This window comes from Mesocricetus auratus, unplaced genomic scaffold (genome assembly GCF_017639785.1).
Source record: "Mesocricetus auratus isolate SY011 unplaced genomic scaffold, BCM_Maur_2.0 Super-Scaffold_6730, whole genome shotgun sequence".
Classification (NCBI taxonomy): Eukaryota; Metazoa; Chordata; class Mammalia; order Rodentia; family Cricetidae; genus Mesocricetus; species Mesocricetus auratus.
The window spans coordinates 3475366-3497359 of NW_024429184.1; the positions used below are offsets into that span (position 1 = coordinate 3475366).

The 21994-nt window shown below is 46.9% G+C and overlaps 1 protein-coding gene across 1 annotated transcript in view; it reads left to right on the plus strand.

Moving 5' to 3' along the window:
* Elp1 (elongator acetyltransferase complex subunit 1) overlaps positions 1-21994 on the plus strand; it is a 50838-nt gene that overhangs the window by 27337 nt on the left and 1507 nt on the right. The window contains 18 exon segments of the mRNA XM_040738137.1: positions 501-616; positions 935-1008; positions 1482-1560; positions 1713-1792; positions 2925-3062; positions 3166-3251; positions 3750-3898; positions 4897-5020; positions 6081-6178; positions 7837-8038; positions 9767-9828; positions 13037-13099; positions 13603-13663; positions 16133-16246; positions 16920-17016; positions 17765-17892; positions 18712-18866; positions 20569-20647. Coding sequence (XP_040594071.1) covers positions 501-616; positions 935-1008; positions 1482-1560; positions 1713-1792; positions 2925-3062; positions 3166-3251; positions 3750-3898; positions 4897-5020; positions 6081-6178; positions 7837-8038; positions 9767-9828; positions 13037-13099; positions 13603-13663; positions 16133-16246; positions 16920-17016; positions 17765-17892; positions 18712-18866; positions 20569-20647 — 1905 coding nt within the window.

The window sequence follows — 21994 nt, forward strand, 5'->3', positions numbered from 1 at the left end:
CAGGTATCCATGGAAGCTGAAATTACAGTGACTTGTGAGTTGCCCAGTGTGTGCATTGGGAACTGAACTTTGGTCTTTTGAAATAGCAGTGCACACCCTTAGCCCCTAGGCCACCTCTGTAACCCTCTCCACATAGTGTCTTTGAAAATCATTCCGTTTCAGTTACTAGAGACTCCACAAATAAAATCCTAACTTAAGAAACATAGTTCTAAAAAATTCTTAATGAAATTTTGTTATACAGTTCATCTAATACTTAAGTTCCAACACGGGTCCCTACTGGCGAGCCGTACGGACCTGAGCTGTGGAAATGAATGTGTGAGGGCTCTGTGAAGAGAGGGCCCCTTCCAGGAGTCTGTGAAGAGAAGGCCCCTTCCAAGGGTCTTGAGGCTGACTGGGAGAGCAAAGGAACTTGCCATTAACTGAGATACCGGGCAGCTTCAGTGCCGGTTAATGGAGCATGACTTTCTGCGATCACAGGTCTCATCCCGTGGTCTTTTTAGCGTTACAGGCTGGTGTGTCCGGCAGCCAGGAGGCCAAAGGAGAAAATGTACGGAAAGTGGAAAGGGGTTCCCGGATTGTCATAGTTGTTCCCCAGGACACAAAACTTATACTACAGGTAGGCTTGATTCTTCAGACGTTCTGTTGTTCAGCCACCACCACAGAGTACATACAGGCTGCATTTCAGGTTCTATTGTACTTTTCAACCTGCTTCAGCCCTTCTCTCTCGGCTGTCTGTTGGCTTATGTGAAGGAGTGTTGACTGATACAGGCTCTGGCCAATAAAGTCTCCATGGGAACTTGCTTGAAGTCAAGATTAATACTGAGCACAACTGGATTCTACTAATTGTTCATTTATAGTATTGTGGTGGTTCAGGAGGAGTTAAGTAGAACTGCGCATCCTGTGATTGATTAGAGATGTCTTGATCTCCTTTGAGATGCCGAGGGGAAACTTGGAGGTTGTTCATCATCGGACCCTGGTCTTGGCTCAGATCCGGAAGTGGCTGGACAAGTAAGCTGCGTGTGATGGTACCTGTGTGCTCGTAAGTAAGCTGCGTGTGATGGTACCTGTGTGCTCGTAAGTAAGCTGCGTGTGATGGTACCTGTGTGCTCGTAAGTAAGCTGCGTGTGATGGTACCTGTGTGCTCGTAAGTAAGCTGCGTGTGATGGTACCTGTGTGCTCGTAAGTAAGCTGCGTGTGATGGTACCTGTGTGCTCGTAAGTAAGCTGCGTGTGATGGTACCTGTGTGCTCGTAAGTAAGCTGCGTGTGATGGTACCTGTGTGCTCGTAAGGACGTGTAGTCCAGGCTCCTGTGGTAACTATACATCTGGAAAGGAAAATAATGTGTCACCTGTTATTTTTTCCTTCTTTAATCTCAGACTAAAATCAGGTTAACTTTTACTACAGGGCTGTAATCGGATTATAGCTCACGGGACATAGTTTCTCATGAAATATGCTTTTATCCATTTTCTTTGTCTTTGCAGACTTATGTTCAAGGAAGCATTTCAATGCATGAGAAAACTGAGAATAAACCTCAATCTCATTCACGACCACAACCCTAAGGTAGTGCACGTCTGACTGTGTGCATCTGACTGTCTGTGTGTGCGTATCTGCCTGTCTGTCTGTGTGCACGTCTGACTGACTGTGTCATCTGACTTTATTCTTGAGCAAAGACGATCTGAACTAAAATGCTTGTACACTTTTTTGTTTGATAGGTATTTCTTGAAAATGTGGAAACCTTCATAAAGCAGATAGATTCTGTAAATCACTTTAACTTGTTTTTCTCAGAACTAAAGTAAGTATTTTGATAGTTCATGAGTGTCATATTCTAAGTATTGTCTCTTGATAAAGAAATCAAGCCTATGTAGCTGGAGAACAAAAGTCTCTACATAAAGCGAGTGACTACAGCAGCGAGGCCCAGTATGGCTTTTACTCCAGTTCTTTAGCAACAGCAGTTCTGACACTCACCATGAATTCATGAGATTGGCATCATATATGATCCTTTCTCTGTGATGATTTTCCCCACCAACTTCTTAATGACATTTTTTAAAGCTACGAAGACATTGACTGTTGGAAATGTCTAGTGACACCACCCCTGTTCTGTAGTTCCTGTCTGCATGCGCTTTCATTGCTGTCCATGACCCCTGCACCCTCACTGTTTTAGAGAGGTGGCAAAGGATGTTGAAGACAGCAGTGCATTCACTCCGGCTTGTATAGTGTTGGCTAGAACGCCCTCTTAGTGTGGGTGGTTAAGTGCTGCAGAGAGTCTAGAACATCCTTAGTGTGGGTGGTTAAGTGCTGCAGAGAGTCTAGAACATCCTTGGTGTGGGGTGGTTAAGTGCTGCAGAGAGTCTAGAACACCCTCTTAGTGTGGGGTGATTAAGTGCTGCAGAGCGTCTAGAACGTCCTTAGTGTGGGTGGTTAAGTGCTGCAGAGAGTCTGGTTCTCCACACAGTAAGTCTCAGCTCACACACCATCTGGCCCAGCACACCCGTTCTCCATCAGTCCTCGCACCCCAGCTCTTGGGCAGCCACTGTTCAGTTCCAGCACAGGTCAGCCTTTCTGTGTAACCACACGCTGCTGTGAAAACAGCTGCTCCCGCTTTCAGAGTGAGCTCAGCCGTGTTTTTGCAGGCATCATAGTTCATGCATTTTCAGTGGGTCAGTAGTGTAGTGCTGTACAAGTATACTGCGCTTTCTTCATTCTCTGGTTACCTAGACACCTTGATGTACCCTGCTTTAGGCTAATGTGAGCAAAATTATGAACATTACTAAGCAAGACTTTTGTGGATATGTTTGAGTCCTCACAACCTAAGCAACTTTCCAGGTCCCTTTTTCTTTATTGCTTCGCAAGCCTGCCTGATGCATGTTAGTGGTGGGATCACCAGACTGCTTGGTAACTGATCTGTTCATACCTCTGGTTCTTAGGGAAGAAGATGTCACAAAGACTATGTACCCTTCACCGGTTTCCAAGAGTGTCCAGGTGTCCAGGGATCCTGATAGGAGGAAAGTTGATCATATATGTGATTCTATGAGAATAGCCATGGAGAACATCAATCCTCACAAGTGGGTGCGATTTTATTGTTGGCATCTTTGGAACAACAGGGTGAGGAGATGTCTTTGTCCAATTATTCTTCCTGTCATTCTGGTGTTTCACTTACCACCTCAGGTACTGCCTGTCAATACTCACGTCTCATGTGAAGAAAACGACCCCAGAACTGGAGATTGTGCTGCAGAAGGTACACCAGCTTCCAGGTAGAGACCTGCGCGCAGACACTGGCTTGCTTTGGCCTTGACTGTCAGGGTTCCGCAGATAACCATTACTGTCGTTGCCATGCCACAGAATTAGCGTGTGGCTCTTTGTTTACTGTTTTCAAACGTAAAGGTTTTTGAGTGAGAAGCATTTTATGAATGAATCTTTTTGTCTAGTGTCCCAGTCTGTCAGAAAATCTTACTGCTTGGTTGCTGAGTCCATGGAGTTTCCCGGGAATGACTCTGTTCTGTTCTTTTTGTCTTTCAACACATATTGGCGAGGTCTCATGTAGCCCACTCTGGCTTCAAATCACTATATAGCTACAGATGACCTTGAGTTTCTGACCCTTGTACCTCCACCTTCTGAGTACTGGAATTACGGGAGTATACCACACTCCCGGTTTTATATGGCATGGGTATCAACCCACGGCTTCATGTGTGCTACACAGCTCTTGACTGACTGAGCTCCACCCCGGCCCGTTCTGTCTTGAACACCAACAGGAAATGTTCCCTCTGGTGCTGACGCTGTGAGTGCAGAGGAGGCCCTGAAGTACCTGCTGCTCCTTGTCGATGTCAATGAACTATATGATCTTTCTCTTGGGACCTATGACTTTGATTTAGTCCTCATGGTAGCTGAGAAGTCACAAAAGGTAGGTGGTATTCATGTTTTTTGTACCATTGTGAAACTTTATATAATCATACTAACACGGGACCCTGTTCTTTAGAAGAGAGTGGTACTTTATCTAATACTACACATGGATACAGATTTGAGTCTCCACAGCGTAGTTGGGTTTTTACTACACTTTGGGGGGAGGGCAACACCCAGCTCCCAAACAAATATATACTCAGAAACTTATTCTTACTTATGAATGCACAACCTTACCTTGGTTTGTTTCTAGTCAGCTTTTCTAACTTAAATTATCCTGTTTCTCTTTAACTACTGTTTGCTCCTGGGCCTTTTCTTTATTCTATGTATCTTTCTTTCCTTCTTACTTCATGGGCGGCTGGGGGGCTGGGAGGCTGGGCGGCTGGGAGGCTGGCCCCTGCTGTCCTCGCTTCCTTTTCTCACTCCCCACTCTCTTCCCTAGATTTCTTCTATTTTCTCTACCCACCAGCCCTGCCTATTTCTCTCTCCTGCCTTGCTGTTGGCCGTTCAGCTATTTATTAGACCAGTCACGTGTTTTAGGCAAAGAAACACAGCTTTACAGAATTAAACAAATGCAACATGAAAGAATGCAACACATGTTTGCATCATTAAACAAACATTCCACAGCATATATGAATGTAACACATCTTAAAGTAATATCCACAGCGCCGCAGCTACTGTTCCTAAGCCCCGTTCTCGCAGTGCATTTGCCCTTGTTTTCATGTGTACTTTTCCTAGCTGCCTGTGTGCCGTGTCATGGAGGGCACTGAGAGCCAAGCCTGCCTCTTTCTGGGGTACTTAAGTTCATTGTTGGCTGTCTTCTAGATCACAGCCATTACTATTCCAAATTTAAACTAAAAACACCCAAATATGAAAGCATTTTCCCCGAAACTGTATTGATTTGATGTATTATATGACATCTAAAATTATGTTGTTCCACGTTTATTGTCTTAATTGGAATTTGTATTATATTAATATCACAGCGAATAACTCTTTTGTTAGGACCCTAAGGAATATCTTCCATTTCTTAATACACTTAAGAAAATGGAGCCTAATTACCAGCGGTTCACCATAGACAAGTACTTGAAACGCTATGAAAAGGCCCTTGGGCACCTCAGCAAGTGTGGTGAGTATGGGGGATAGTGTTTATCGCTGCTTCAAGGCTCCTTTGGAACTAGACAAGCTATAAGATCCGATACCAGGTTATCCTAGACAGATGGGCGTCAGTGTCCAGTCTGGAAAACATGATTGTTGCATGTTCCCTTATTTTTGTCTTGTGCCCTGAAAGGTTGAGGGTGAAGCAGGTCTCTGTGAGAACAGGTTCTTTCTAGGGTAGGATGGAACAGCTCCGCAATTCGTTTCAGTGCCTCGGTCAGAACTAGTAGATAATCCCATCTCATTGTTTGTCCATGTGGGAGGGAAACAGACCCCTGCTTCCCTACAGGCAGTGCTTGGCACTCCCCAGTCAGCAGGCAGTGATGCCGCAGAACCACACCTGTGGGCTCCTTCACACCACGCCTGCCCTGGGCTGGAGCACGTGGGACTAGTCTCAGAGGGTGCCTGTGTGTGGTGCTTGTTAAGTGTATGCTCATCTCCTACTTCCATGGAGCGTCTGATCCCGCTGGAGAGTGAGGCCTGAGGGGAGCGTGTCATCAGCTCCCAGTGCTCCTGTGCAGGAGTGAGGAAGTACTGAGCAGGAGAGTGTAGCAGGAATGCCTCGTGTAACCTCTCCAACCCGATCCCCCCCCGTTCTTCAGGTTAAATTGTAGAGCTGTAGAAGGCTCGTGGTTGGGAGGAGGCCAAAGTGGCAGCTAAGTCAGTGAAATGCCTGCTTTGTAGGCAGGGAGGCCTGCCTTCCGCCATAAAACCCACACGAGAAAGCTGGGTTCAGTGGCCTGCTTGTACTCCGAGCTCTCGGGAGGTGGACAGGACAACCCCTGAGCCTCATGGACCAGCCAGCCTAGCCTACCTGGCAAGCTCTGGACAGTGAGAGACCCCGTTTCAAAAAAACGAGGTGGACAGTGCTCCTGAGGAGTATCAGCTGAAGATACGAACTCCACCTCGGGTTGTCCTGTGGCCTCCGCGTGCACGCGCACACAGGGACACACGTACAAAAAGTTCCACATTAAGCGTCAGTGAAAGCCGTTATACTTATGCCTGTGTTTGTGTAAATCATATTTTTGCAGGACCTGAGCATTTCGCAGAGTGCCTACACTTTATAAAGGATAAAAACTTGTATAAAGAAGCTCTGAAGTTGTATCAACCCAGCTCACAGCAGTACCGGGTATGTGGTGGCTGAAACGTGAAACCCTGACTCTGCTTTGGGAATTAGTTGGAAAGTGAGGGTGTGTTGAGTCCAGACACTGTCCTTGGCTTCAGGGTTTGTCCTACAGCCAGTCAGTCTCTTCTTGTTAGGGGACATCACAAAGGCAAAAGTCTTGCAGGACTTTGGGATTTGGTTGTTTCTATAAACATCTGTTTAGGTTTTCTCAAGTTCCAGGCGCCTTGCTTCTAAGTTAAATGTATTATGTTGTCCTTGTTAATCTGGTGGGGTGTTGTGCCCAGTTTACACGAGAGTCAGAGTGCAGAGCGGCACACCCGGGGTGTGAGACGAGGCTTTGTGGCTGCCAAGGACCCTCCCTTCCTCACTGTCCCACGCTGCCATGCGGCCAGAAGCAGCCTGAGGAAGACAGGGAGGGACCGGAGGCAGGAGCGGAAGCAGAGGCCATGGAGGGTGCAGCTCACTGGTCTGCTTACACAGCCCATGCTGACATGCCCAGGGATGTCACTGCTCAGAGTGAGATGGTTGCTTCTCCATCTGTTAGAGCAAGAGAAACCCTGCAGACACAGCCCGGGCACTCGGGTGGAGGCAGCTCCTCCGGGAGGCTCCTGGGACTGGCCCCCACCGTCTCTGAGATGAGCGCAGCTGTTTTAGTGCTGCCGTATTCGTCTTACTTAGTGTATGTGTGTGCCTGCTTTTCTGGGTACACACCAGGCTCACGCAGGTGTCCACGGAGGCCACAGGAGTGTTGGCTCCCTTGAAAGTGAGCTACAGGCAGAGTTACAGGTACCTGAGAATGGTGTTAGGAACCAAACCCAGGCTCTCTGCAAGAGCAGCGAGTTCTCTTAACCCAGGTTCTCTGCAAGAGCAGCGAATTCTCTTAATGTCTGAGGTCTCTCTAGCCACACATGCCGAACTCTGTAGCACCACTCCCTGGCATTCTTTGTATTTTCAATTAGCTGTAGCTTGTTCCCAGCCAGCCCCCAGTGTGTCCTTTCTTGTGTCTACCTGTCCACAGACTTCCAAGTCTCCCCAGTTCATCTTAGACTGGGGCCAAAAGAACTGATGATTTGCTGCCAGGACAGGGACTGTGTTGTACCCTGTATCTCTGCTGCATTCACCCTAAGCCTTGGCAATACAGCGTTTATTGTATGGCTGCCTGGTAACTCGGGTTTTCTCCTCTTCCTCCAGCTCCAGAGTTAACCTCGTCACTCCTCAGTCTGCTGTGCGCATCCTTGCCACATAGCCTCTCCTGACTCTTCACATAGCTTCATTCCTTTAGTCTTCAGGGGTGGCCTGCCTATCATCCCCACTCACTTTCTCTTCCTCTACCTTTGTTATAGGCCACGCTGCGTTAGTTAAGACCATTTTCTGTGGCCATACGGACAAAAGCTTAAATGTGCTGGGGTTTTCTTTTTTAATACTTATCTAGTTAGTTGTTTATTAATAATGTGTGCGTGTGTGAGTCACTGTCACTCCTGCCACCTAGAATCTGCATATGTAGGCACCAGTGTATGTGGAATGAATCAACACTGTGTCTTCGGTAAGGTTTTGAGTGGAAAAAGGAAGCAGCTGGAGCGTGCCAGCTGAGGTAGCCTACATTGGGACTGCCATAAAGAAACGGCTGTCACAGTTCTTCTTCACCTCTGCGTCTCTCACAGATAGTCAGTATTGCTTATGGAGAACACCTGATGCGGGAGCGCCTGTACGAGCCAGCGGGGCTTGTGTTTGCCCGATGTGGGGCCCGCGAGAGGGCTCTCTCAGCGTTTGTGGCTTGCGGCAGTTGGCAGCAAGCTCTCTGTGTGGCTGCCCAGCTTCATCTGACCAAAGACAAGATAGCTGGCCTTGCTAGAACTCTGGCAGGTAAGCTCAGCCATTGTGTTCATCTTGGAAAGGTTTGCTTATTGCTTTGCTTGGTAATTTTGTAAGTAAGCTTAGGGCCACATTCCTTTTAAATAGAACATCAGTCCCACAAGCACCTCCAAATGCATTGGCATGTTAAAAAAAGCATGTGTTTCCTACCCCGTATCACTCACTGGCCCTTAGACATCGTGCCAGTCCTGACGGTGTAGCCAAGTTGTCCTTTCAAGAAGGTAAACATGTTTTGGGTGGGGCTATCCTGGTGTAGCCAATATATGAATGGAAGCCATAATAGTTGCCAGGACTGGTGTGGACCAGACCAGATGCACAGACAGAAAGTAGAGGCAGCTGAGTGCCGGAGTTGAGGAATTTCCAGATGAGGGCGAGGCTAGTACTTGTGACTTCTGAGAGTAACCGCGGCCAAGTGCCCCGGGAGAAGCCAGTGGGCTCTGGCTCAGCAGCGTTTGAGATGAAGAAATGCTTGCTTGTATTTCTTTCTCTTCTTTCTGTTCTCCAGTGTGAGCTTTAGGGGGGAGGGAGAACTCAAACCCGAGTATTCTTTAACAGAGTCCTGTATACATTTTCAGTGTTCTCAAAAAAAGAGCAGTTCAGAAACTCATATGTAGTGTGCGTGTGTCCTTGTAGCGTAACTTCCCGCTCACGTGTCTCGAGGTGGAGCATACATAATTGTTGCAGATGTTCCTGGCAAAAGCTGTAGAGTGCATGAGCTTTTTAAGAGGCCTTGTTGCATAGTCTCAGTCACTGTTCTGTTGCTGTGAAGAGACACCATGTCCACAGCCACTCTTACAAAGGAAGCATTCTGACTGGATTTCAGTTCAGAGGCTCAGTCCATTGCCCTCATGGCAGGGAGCGTGCTGTGTGCAGGTAGAGATGGGAGCTGAGAGTTCCACGTTCATATCCACAGGCAGAGGACACTGGGACAGGCTTGAGATTTGAGACCCCAAGGCCTTTTCTACTCCCGTGACACACTTCCTCCTTCAAGGCCACACCTACCCCAACAAGGCCACACCTCCTAATAGTACCACTCCCCACACGTTCAACTAAAGTAGCCTATGGGGGGGCCTTGTTCAAACCACCACATACAGCAGTTACTTTGTATACACGTTTACTTTAGGCAGTTTACATAAGCAGCAAAGGCGAAGAAAAGTAAAGGCTTCACTAGTGGAGGTGCCTATGTGACCATTTTTCATTAGTAATTGTCCTGGAGTGGAATAGGATGGAACAGCCTTTTAGGATTTTTTGGGCCTGTTGTAATCTGATTTTTCTAGCTGGTGTGATTGTTGGAGCTAAGGGCTGCATGGCTGCCAACATAACCAGCTACCTCCACCTAGTGCCCACACAGAGAATTATAGCTTCTTTTCTGCCAGAGGAAGAAATGGGTTACCTATAATTGTCCTTATGCATGCCTTTGGAAGCATTTTGTTTTAAAAACTAATTTTGGCTATTTGTGATTTTTTAAAATCCTGTGATTAATTGAGATTTCTTTACTAGGTAGGGTAGCGCACCTCTGTAATCCCAGGAGGCCACAGCAGGGGATTTCAGCTTCAGGCTGTCCTCCTGAGACACACAGCAAGCCTGTGTGTGTGTTTTGTGCTGTGTGGTGCACCTGTTGTGCTCACAGACACTCAGAAGCTTGCAGTCTGGGAGTCATAGGGCAGAAGTGAAAGCCGGTTTCCGTTTGCCGTCAAGCGCTTGTTGTTATCTTTGCAGGAAAGCTGGTTGAGCAGAGGAAGCACAGTGAGGCAGCCACAGTCCTGGAGCAGTATGCCCAGGTGAGCCCTCCCCTGACACCCCACTTCAACAAGAAAGAACGTGCCTCTGCCTACTGATGGTGAAACTGAAGGAACCATGGTAATGGTCAGGTCTTGAGGCGGCGTTGGTTCTAAGGGTCTTCCATTTGCTGATGTGACATGGTGTGTCTGTATGTACAGACTGCTCATCCTGCATCAAATCTGAAAAGCCTCCAGAGCTGTGGTTTTGAGAATTGATAGGGATGCCACAGAGGTGATAATCTTATTCCTGTCCACATGAGACAGGGCGTGTTCAAGTGCAGGATCGTTTTGGATGTGGGTAGTGTGTAAAGACCGCACATGACTGTCTTACTTAGACTGACTTTCTGTCCCCCAGGATACTGCAGTGTGTGTGTGCAAATACCCTAATCCCTAAAGAAAAGCTCCAAGTCCTTGTTCCTATGCACTTCTGGTGCACATTCTCGGCTTGTAATTGTCGACTGTGGGTAGAGTACTAGAAGCTCTGCTGTAGTTAGTGTGTGCCTGTGACCTGACGGGAACGCAGACTCCGCTCCTGTGATAACTTTGTCAAAGCAGAAGCAGTGGGCGAGCACCATTAGAAGGCAGGCCACTAAGCGGTGGCCACTCATGGGCTTTATTCCCTTCCGTCTCTTAAAAACGTTTCTTTTTAACCAAGGCGGCTCCTGGGTTCCCGGTGTGGTGGCAGAGTCCGGGTGGCTAAGTGGGGTTGTAGCATATCAGAGTACCAAAGCCGTGCTGTGCTGCCACTGGCCGCAGGCTGCTAGGACACAGGCATGTAGTAGACACCAAGGATTGCTGCTGTGCCCAGCTGTGTCTTTTGTAAGAGAAAGCTTTTCTTGTTCTGTTTGTTTTACATGTGTGTGCATACAAGGATTGCTGCTGTGCACAGCTGTGTCTTTTGTGAGAGAAAGCTTTTCTTGTTTTGTTTGTTTTACATGTGTGTGCATACAAGGATTGCTGCTGTGCACAGCTGTGTCTTTTGTGAGAGAAAGCTTTTCTTGTTTTGTTTGTTTTACATGTGTGTGCATACAAGCACACATGCATGTACACTTGTGTTTATCTGGTAGAGGGCAGCTTTCAGGGTGCTTTTCTCTCTACCGCGAGTCCTAGGGAACAAAGGGAGGTTGCCAGGCTTATGAGGAGAGTGGCACCACCACCACCACCATCATCACCGTTTTGTCCTTTTGAAACAGGGTTTCAGCATAGCCTATACTGACCTTGAACTCCAGATTCTCCTGCCTCTTAACTCCAAAGTGCTGGGATTACAAGCATAAGCCACCACACCTGGCTTGTGAAAGTTTTACACTTATTTCTGGCTATATTAGGACTTTTTAGAGAGACAAACAAATATGTATTTAAAGGAGGGGATACTAGGTGACCTTCCTCAGTATGATCTGAGTAGTCAACAGCGACTGTCTTCATACTGGAGAAGCTGAGAACCACGAGCTGCCCAGTCCATGGGCAGGGTGCCCTGAAGGCTTCCTGAAGCGCTGCTGGTCTTTCGTTCACGCTGGAAGCCAAGGTCTGGGTTCTGATAGCGGTGAAGGACATAGCAGTAGCAGCAGGGTGGACGAACTCGCCAGCGGAACACGAAGACCCTCAGACTAAACAGTGCTTTCCCTCCTTCATTCTTTAGTCTGGGCTGCCACCCGAAGGTGCCACCCACGTTTAGGGTTAGTCTTCCTCCTTTAGATGAGCTGATCAAGAAAATTTCACAGCTGCCAGCAGCTTAGCCCTTAGTTGAGCCCAGATTCAGTCAAGCTGGTAATCAAGGTTGTCTACCACGTTGATAGACATTTTTGTGACATAATTGTGCTGTTAGCGGCATTTCAGGGTCCGTTAAGATTAAAGATGGCAACTTGTATTTCAGTAGACACTGTAAGGGATTACTTGGTATGGGGTGGCCGCTGGAGAGACGCTCACCCTGTGGAGTTAACAGCCGTCTGGACCTCCAGTTCCAGGGCGCACATGGTGCACAGACATACATACAGGTAGAGGTAAAGATGAATAGTAAGACATAACAAAAAAAAAAAAAGAATAACAACAAAAACCCTTGAAACACTCAAATATATCAGCAACCTAATCTCTTTTTTTAACAATTTATTTCTTCTTTTAAATTTCATTTTACATTCCAGCCACAGTTCTCACTCCCACCCCTCCTTTTGCCCCCCTCAACAACCTAATCTTAAGAGCTGAAACCATAAAAGCCTTAGGGGAAGACGGGATAACCTTATCAATACCTTGGCAGTGTATTCTTAGATCTGATACCAAAAGACCATCAATTAAAATTGAAATCTATAAATTGGACTTCATATAAATGAAGACTTATCAAGAATGTACAGAGACAGCTAAGAGAGTGAAAGAAAATATTTTCAAAGCATTTATTTGATAATAATTTATTGTCTTAGAATATATGAAGACCTGTTATTCAACAAGAAAGAAACAAGCCAACTAGGAAATTACTGTTTATTTCGCTATATTTTTCAGGGTATAGCCTTGTTTCCAGGTAGGCTTTGCAGTAATTCTGGGGAAAGAGCCATTTCTGGCAGGCTTGTCTTGTGGCTTTGATATCCCCGGGTATAAAGAGAATGTGCTTGCCTTGTATTTGGTCATCATTCAGAAGACTAACCATTTGTCTTTTATGCCAGTGTTTTTGGAGATTACTACCCAGTAGGTATTCGAATAGGCAAGATGCCAAGCACTGGAGCTGGAGGGCTGAGGCTGCCTGGGAAGGTGGAGGAGCTGTGTGTGGCAGCTTCTTTTATTATTATTATTATTATTTTTTTTTTTTTTATTTATTTATTTATTTTTACGTTTAAATTTAGATTAGAAACAAGGTTGCTTCACAAGTCAGTTCCAGGTCCCTCTCCCTTTCCCTCCCCTCCTCCCATGCCCTTCCCCCAATCCCCCCAATATCCCCTCATTTCCCCAGGGAGGGTGAGGCCTTCCATGGGGGTGTCCACAGTCTGTCATTTCATCCAGGACAGGGCCTAGACCCTCCCCCAAGAGTTCAGGGTGAGAGTGCATCTCACATTGTTGGATGGGAGTCCAAAGTCCGTGTGTATGCCCGGGATGAATACTGATCTACTGCCCAAGGCTCAATAGATTACGTAGGCCCTCCTCACTGAAACCCCCATTCAGGGGGTCGTGTGGCAGCTTCTTTTGAGGCTGCTGCGTTCACCTGTGATGTCCTCCCTTTCCCTCGCAGGATCATGAAGAGGCTGTGGTACAGCTGCTGGAAGGGGCTGCCTGGGAGGAAGCTCTGAGGCTGGTAAGAGAAGCTCTGGACAGCTCTGCTGTGGGGTGCCGAGGGAGAGGGAGGCAGCAGGTCAGCTGGAGTCTTGTCTTCTGAGTAAGTGAGGGTGTATAGACAGGCTCAGGTTCCCAGTCCTGCAGATAAGTGGTTTCTATAAAGCCATTTAAAAACCTATTCTCAGCTGGGCGTTGGTGGCACACGCCTCTGATCCCAGCACCTGGAGTTTGATGCCAGCCAGGTCCACAGAGCAAGTTCCAGGACAGTGGGGCTACACAGAGAAACCCTGTCATGAAAAAGCAAAATAATAATAATAATAAAAACCTATCCTTGGTAGTGTTTGAAGTTGGGCCTTCATATGCAATGTACTGCTGTTGTTAAAATGAATTGAATCTGTGGCAACCTTTAGGAAACCTGCTTTTTGGGAAAATGTCCTGATCCCCTCTAGCAGTGGTCTCTGCTTAACACTATTGAGTAAAAGTATTCCTGCCCTAAAATACTGCATTTTTTTTCTCTCTTAGGTATACAAGTATAACAGATTGGATATTATAGAAACCAGTGTGAAACCTTCCATTTTAGAAGGTGAGGATTGCATCTAGGTGGTGACCCTTTAAGAATTATGGAGAGGGGCTGGAGAGATGGCTCAGAGGTTAAGAGCACTGGCTGCTCTTCCAAAGGTCCTGAGTTCAATTCCCAGCAACCACATGGTGGCTCACAACCATCTGTAATGAGATCTGGTGCCCTCTTCTGATACACAGGCAGAACACTGAATATGTAATAAATAAAATAAATCTTTAAAAAAAAAGAATTATGGAGAAAGGGAGAAGACATAAACAGGGCAGAACTCTTTATGCTGCATTTTGATATGTTCTGCTGACTTCATCATGGTTTTTAAGAATATATTAAGCTGTTAAAGGATGACATTGGAGAGATTGAAGTGTTGAAAGCTGGGGTGTCTTAGTGTCCCTTGCTAGAGCAAACTCTGGCCCTGGTTGCCTGCCTCTACCTGGAGGCTGTTGGCACTGAGGTGGGTTGCAAGGTGGCGGTGGTGACCCTGGGGAGTCTTCATGCTTGTAAGAGCTAATGAACTTGGATATGTAGTCTATTGTCTAGTAGTATTTTATCAGTGGTAACTTTCCTGTATTTTAGCCCTGTATTAATGTTTATTATTAAGAGATAAGTGCCTATGTGCAATTTAATTTCAGATTCTACAGAAGTTGCAGGGTATCATGTGTGCACAATCATATACATGTTTACAGAGAAATGGGGAGCAACAAAAAGGGTAAACTGTTATTTATGGGTAAATCTAGATAAAGGACGGTATGATCTTTGAACTAGTACAACTCTCAAGGAGGCTTAAATTTTTTTTTTGAGTTATAACAGATACTTACTTTGTACATAAATATACAGATGAGATGAGGTACAATTGTGCCAATAAAATTACATTTTCACACTCAGAGGTTAAGAGCACTGGCTGCTCTTCCACAGGTCCTGAGTTCAATTCCCAGCAACCACATGGTGGCTCACAACCATCCAAAATGAGATCTGGTGCCTTCTCTGGCATATAGGCATAATAAATAAATGAATGAATAAATAAATAAATAAATATTAAAAAATAGAATCAGGCATCTCCAGTTCACGAGGCTTGAATATTTTAAAGATAAGCTAAACATATTTTTTGCAAATACAGTGTATGGCTGTAGAGAACAGGAGAATTAAATAGTAGCTGCAGAATGTTCCGGTCTGGGACCCCTGAAGAGCAAAGTCTTAGGGAGTATGTGTTGGCTGTGTTGCAGTATTAAGCAGGGCTGCCTCGTGAGGAATGTTAGTGTGCACTCACATTCTTACCTTGTGTTTCTCTGTCCTGTTCTAATTAGAGCTTGTGGGTACCTTTGTAGTGTTTGCTGTAGTCATCCCAAACACAGCATAGAAAGCACCCTCCCTGACTGTGCCATAGTCTGGGCAATTCTTACCACCATCAGGGACTTGGGGATGCTGATAATTCTTCTGCATGAGCCTGATTTCCACACCCTTAGAGAGGTCAATGTATTTATATTTTCTTTTACTCTGCTAGTACTGTTTTTCCCCTGGACAGTAATCTCAGAGATCATTAGAAGCCCTTACTGCATGCCCACGGCCGTTTCCATGGGTGTCCCGTGTCCCGTGTCCCGGAAGCATTCAGATGCCTTCCGTTCTGCCTTTGCTAGCAGCTCCCCCATAGTCCCTTTGTTTGCTTTTTCCTTTTCGGGTTAGGTATCAAGTCTTCACTGATTTTGTTAAGTTTTTCGTTGAGAATCTTCTGGGATGGTATTGTGTGGTGGGCTCTGCAGGTGTCAAGGCAGTGATCCTCAAAGAGGTGAGAATGAAAACTCAGTTCAGATTGATTGCAGAGTTGGATGCCAGGAAGTTTATTGCCAGTATATTGAAACAGTGTAATTTAGGGGAAAGTTTCCTGGTATACAGTTCCCAGTGACCAAGCAAGCATAACTGCATCAAAATTCTACCCAGGGTATATGTCATTTCTTCTAAGAAGATGGGTTCTGGAGATAGGCCACCTGTATTAGTAGCTTAAGGGCCCAGGGAAGGCTCTGGTCTGGTCTTGGTCATTCAGATAGCATAGAGGTCATTTGGACTGTTGGCCACCTCTAGTCCTGGTTGAGGGAGCTTGGGAGATCCTCTGGCTGTACAGATAATGTAAGGTCATTTAGATTACTAGCCACCTCTGGCTCTGGCTGTGGAAGCTTTCTGGATGGAAGAAGAGGGTTTATGTCTTTTCTCTTGCAAAGACAATCCTGCGTGCTTCACATCCTGGTTTCCCTGGAGGTCTGTAGGTGGAAGACATTTTGTGCTCCTAACAGTATTGGTGAACTCTGAGAACTGGCATCTCCAGCTCACTAACGGAATAAAACAATTTTGGTTGGTAGACCTAGATACATCTTTCTTTTGTTGCTGTAATTTTAAGACTTCTTTATCACGCCCCCCCCCTTCACTTAAGTTTTATCTCTTTGCTTAAAAATCATGCTTAGGTACTTTTTCATTCTGCATCCTCAGCCCAAAAAAATTACATGGCCTTTCTGGACTCGCAGACGGCCACATTCATTCGCCATAAAAACCGTTTGCTGGTGGTTCGAGAGCTCAGGAACCGAGCACCACAGATACATGTGGGTGAGTGCCTCCAAGAAGCCCGTTGATGCTTGTGGGGGGTGGGGGTGGGCATCATGCACCTCGTCTGTGGTCAGTTTCCTGGGCAGGGGTTGTTTGGGCACCTGACTTTGGAGGTACAACATTTTGGTGCCAGCATGTACGTGACACTTGGGGAAGTATTGTGACAGAAAACCGGGTTGACAGTAGTGGGGGGGGGCATGTGTAAGGAAATGAGGTGACTCCAGGCTCACTGCGCAGTCCCACAGAAGCAGGGCTCATGCTGTGAGGCCACCGTTGACCCCTTGCTTTCCTCACTGTCCCATTGAGGGTTAAACACAAGTTGCTGAGTAGGGATGGACTGTTTCTGGTGTTATTTATTGCTGTGTTGTAGCCACCTGGGACTCCATATTGGAGAAGTTCTGTTGCTTACGGCCAGGACCAGGCAGCAGTGAGATAATCCCTACCACGTAGTCCCACCCTTCCCCGTCCGGCCAGGGCAGTGATGTCTTCAGGGTTTCACAGATGAGTTTCCTCTCCTCCACCCCCAACCCCCAGAAAGGAAAAGAATAAATGTGGAAAACTACGGGTTTATATGTAATTACTGTGTTTAATGTTACCTTATTCATCTTGAGATCCACCCATGTACTGACTGGGTGTATAGTCATTATGTTTGCATTCGGTTCGTCTTCTCTAGACAGCGAGGTGGTCCGTGGTCCAGAGTCAGACCTCTTCTCAGAGAGCGGCAGTGAGTTGAGCAGCAGACACTCCCACAGCAGCTCCAGGATAACTGCGTATGTATGAGATCTAGTCAGCACGTTGACTGTGCAGAAGCAGTGATAGACTGGTCTCCTCCAAGGACAGACAATGCAGGGGGAGTGGGGGAATGTAGAGTGTTCCCGCATGTCTGCCTGCAGACCAGAAGAGGTCACCAGATTCATTATAGGTCACTGTGAGCCACCATGGGGTGCTGGGGACTGAACTCAGGGCCTCTGGGAGAGCAGCCAGTGCTCTTAACCTCTGATTCACCTCACCAGCCCCATGAGATGAGGCTGCTTCTAAAGCTCACTTGTTACTGTAGAATTCATGGTTTTTTTTTTTTCCTCTTCGTTGCTCCAATGTGCTATCGGGTGAACCTCATTTTACTTTGCTCTTTGTTTTTTAAGACTGACTCACTATGTAGCCCTGCAGGCCTGGTACTTGCTGTATAGATCAGACTGGCCTCTAACTCACAGATATCCTCCTGCCTTGACTCTTGAGTGCTGGAACTAAAGGCATGAGCCATCAATCACCCCCGATCTTACCCTGCATTTTAACCAAGTGAAGGGAGAAACAGAACTCTTTAGCTTTCCTTCTTTGCCTCTCCCTAGACCCCACTAGTTTGCCTCTCCCTAGACCCCACTAGTTCTGTGTGGCTTTAACGTGGCTTCACTAAGCTCTCCCCAGACAAACGCTGTCTGTAGACGCTCTGGTTTCTAAGACGCTCTGGTGGCCAGCAGGCACAGGAGGAGTCTCCTTTTCAGCATCTCTCATTCCTGACAGGAGGTCGTCTAAAAACCGGCGCAAGGCGGAGCGCAAGAGGCACAGCCTCAAAGAAGGGAGCCCCCTGGAGCACCTGGCCCTTTTGGAGGCGCTGAGTGAGGTGGTGCAAAGCATTGACAAGTTGAAAGGTATGGTCTCGGTGCTCACCCTGGCTCTTAACCACAGACAGGAGCAAGCGGTACCACACAGGCACGCTTCGTGCACAGTTAGCATGCGGTATGGGGCTGTAGAGATGGCTCAGAGGGTAAAGTGCCTGCCACCGAGCTTGACCGTCTGATGTCCATCCCTGTGACCCACGTCACAGAAGGAAAGGACCACCTCCTTCAGAGCTGCCCTCTGATCTCCACTGAGACAGATTGTTTAAAAACAAAAACACACATACAAAAACCCAACAATGATGCTGTTTCCAGTTAGAGCAGCATTTCTATAACCCGTGGGCCTTGACCACTTGATGGGGGCTTGTTCAGACAACCAATTCACGGGGGTTGCATATCAAATATCCAGTGTATCTGATACTTACACTGCATAACAAGTAGCAAAATTACAGTTATGAAGTAGTAATAAAAATAATTTCATGGTTGGGATCACTGTAACATGAGGACTGTATTAAAGGGCCGTAGCATTAGGAAGGGTAGAACCACTGAGTTAGAGGGAAGAAGAAAGCAGTCAGTGTGAAACTCATGTCCATGCATACTGAGTCAGCCCTTCCCAGCCCCTACAGGAGAAGCTCCCTGTGAGGTCGTGGTCTTCAGTCAGGGACAGACACCACACGGCACAGCTGTCTGCTCACCCACGGAGCTTCTCTTCCCAGCATTTGGGAAGAAGGCGTGGAAGAGTGCCTCTCTGGGGTGGTTTTAGACACTCTGTCACCTTGGAAGAAGTTACTGTATGCGTCTAGCAGTGAAGCTGGGAATACAACTCAGCCCTTTGATGTCTCTTCTCTCCAGATGAAGTGCAGGCCATCTTAAAGGTGCTCTTTCTCTTCGCATTTGAAGAGCAAGGGAAGGAGTTACAGGCGACCTTTGAGAACACTCTGAAGCTGATGGAGAGGGCCGTCCCAGAAATCTGGACTCTTGCTGGCCAGCAGGGTTCAGTCCCATCTGTAAGTTACCTCAGACACCATGTGCAGTCTCCCCAAGAGTCAAGAGTCAAGGAAAACTTTCAAGTGTCAGAGTTAAATTACCTGAGCTTTGTGCTTACTTAGTCTTAGTCTACTTGCCTGTTTCGTGCTGAGGTGAAGTAGGTTACTGTTTTTCCTTTTCAGATAGAGCAGCTGTCATAGGGATGGATGACTTGCAAATCTTCACTGACAGTGCAATAGGGAGTAGGGAGGGGAAGCTAGGGTTAGAGCTGACATCTCCCTTCCCAGATCTGAAGTCATGAGGGAGTAGGAGAGCTTTGTGTCCCATGAAGCATGCTCTTTTATTACCATCCATGTGGCTTTTAGGGCCCTCAAGTCTACTGGGGAGAGCTTTGAAAGGGATTAGAAAGACCGGTGCACAGTCAGTTCAGTAAGGGAAACAGAATCCACGCCGGTTATTTCCCCATGGAGAGTTTAATTCCTGGTTGATTAAGGAAAAGAGGAACACAGGAGGCTGAGGGAGAAGCAGAGTGACTAGAGAGGTAGCTCCTGCCACTGCAGAGGGAGGAAAGGAAAGAGCTTGGGGATGGTGAAAGGTCAGAGGCCCACAGTCTGCAACCTCTGGAGCCCTGAGAGCTGAGGGTGGTGGTCCTGATGAGGCTAGTTCTAAATAGAAACTAGGGTGCATAGCCCTTAAAAGCAAACACAGTGTTTTTCCTTCCAGCTTTGCACTCTCCCTCAAGTCTCCCTTTCTGGTGCAGCATAGCAGGGCATCAGCTAAGGAAGAGAATGGGCTTTTCTGCTTCAGTGGCCATGGATAGAAGGGTGAACTTGGTGCCTAGCCACAGGAGGTTGCAATCATTTCGCTGACTAGAAATGTGTTGGGTTCTGGGTCTCGATTTCCTAGGATACTGGGGATATTTCCCTGGGTGTCTTTCCAGAATGTTCAGAAGGTCCAGTAAGAGGGTAGATATTTGTAAAGACCACTGGAAGAAAAGCAGCTAAAAATCTGGATGCCACAAATGCCTGAATTCACTATAATGCATGTAACCTAGAAATACAGTTATCTTCAAAACTGAAGTGTTTGGAAGTCAACAATTAAGAATGCCTCTCCACTTGTGTTTAGATCACATTAGCTTCTAGGGTACCAACTGTGTGAATCTTGTAGGGAAAATACGCAGATTTGTTTTGTTTGGCAGTATGGAAATGGGCCATGTTCAGGGCACCATGAGTCACCTGTGTTTTTGAGCTCATGGTATTACTCCTGACAGTGTTCTGGCAGGGACACATGCAAAGATAAATGAGAGCAAACCAGGGCCTGGTATCTCCCAGCGAGTCACTGCAGCTAGATAGAGTTGGTGTTGTAGCCACACTATGACATGTATTTCTTTTAATATAAAAATTACTGTTTCTCCAGTTCTCTGAGTAGAGTGGATCCTTTGTGTGTTCTATAGACTTGGATCCCCCCCCCCCATGGGTTAGGGTCGCTCATTTGGAAAACGCCAGTTGGGTGTTGTTGCAGAGCCCCCCCCCCGTTTCGTGCTCCTGGGAGACGAGAGGTCTGGGGTGAGAATAGAGGAGCGTCCATTTGCAGTCACACGGGAAAGGACAGCTGTCCCGTCTGTCAGCATGGTACTGAGAAGGACAGTGAGTGGCTCATGGACACGGTCTGTCTGCCACCGTCTAGAGGCGATCTCTGCTGACGTAACTGTTTTCCGCTTAGATCCTCGGTCCGAATTCCACCGTGAACAGCATCACCTCCTCTTACCAGCAGCCGCCGCCGCCTCCTGCCCCCGCTGTCGGTTAGTGCCTCTTCTCTCCAGTGTCCACGATGCACAGGGCCGGGTGGGGGTGTTGGACAGCTCAGCGTGTAAGGGTCCCTCTCAATCCTGAGGCCACATTTCACATGGCTCCAGTGCTTGGAGGGAAGGATAGAACGTGATTTACGTTTGTTTGTATTTTTGGAGACAGGTACTCACTGTGTATTTCTGGCTAGCCTGGAACTCACTCTGTAGACCAGGCTGGCCTTGAACTCACAGAGATCCACCTGTTTCCTGAGTGCTGGGATTAAAAATGTAGACCACGACTTCCAACACATGATATTTTTTATTTATTTTTAAATTAACTCTTGAGAAGTCTGTGCCCAGTCTAGGGTATGAATTACCTTCTATCTCTATCATCTCTTCCCCTCTCAAAATGCCTATGTTTCAGTTTGAATTAAAACCTTTTCTTGACCAACTCCATCTTTGCTTTTAAAAAAAAATGCAGTGCAGTTGCATGCCGGTGTGTCCACGCACATATGCACAGCACAGTCGCAGCGGGAGCCCTGGAATCCACCTACACACGTGGAGACTTCCGAGTTGGGATTTTAACTCTTGCAATTACCCTTCCCATCTTCAGAACATTTTTAGGAGATGAAACTGAAGTTAGGATTTGAAGGCACATCTGAATATTTCTTTACATCTCTTGTTTAATTCAACCTAAAACATTTTGTTTGTTGTGCGAAATGGTTTTCAGTTACATGACATATTCCTAAAAGCTTGAAAGCATCCAGGCTTCGTCTTTAAGTTCACTGGCATGTGTTCAGCACCTAAGTATTTGTGCTTCTGGTGGCTCCACACCAGCCTCCCTGGGCTCTGGAAAGCCGGTGATACGTTCTAAGATACCTGCCTTTTAAAGCTCCTGTTACTTGCTCTTCGTAGCGTGCCAGGCAATGGTCTGCAATGTTTTCATGTAAAAGCTGGGTGTATTAGCATTTTGATGGCGTTTGGAGTAGGCCTTACCTGTTCCCCAGCGTCTCTTGTCTGCCCAACAACTGTGGTGTCTGTCCCCTTCCTCCTGGGATTTGGCAGGCCACCTCTGCCAACAGTTTCACATAAACACGTGTCCCGTGAAACAAAGAGTTTATCTTAGACCTGACGCCATTTTGCTTTTCTGTTTGTTGTCTAGTCCCTACCCCGTTCTTGTTGCTGGCCTGGTGATGACCTTCAGGGCCACTCCAGTCACCCCTTGCCCTGAGTTTTCTAATGGCTTGCCAGCACCAGAGAACCCTGTGCTTTACCTTCTGTAAAGTCTAACATGTGAGGTTCCTTGTCTGAGTTTATCATGTCAGTGTCCTCTGGTTCCAAGGTTGGGTGGTATTTAATTAT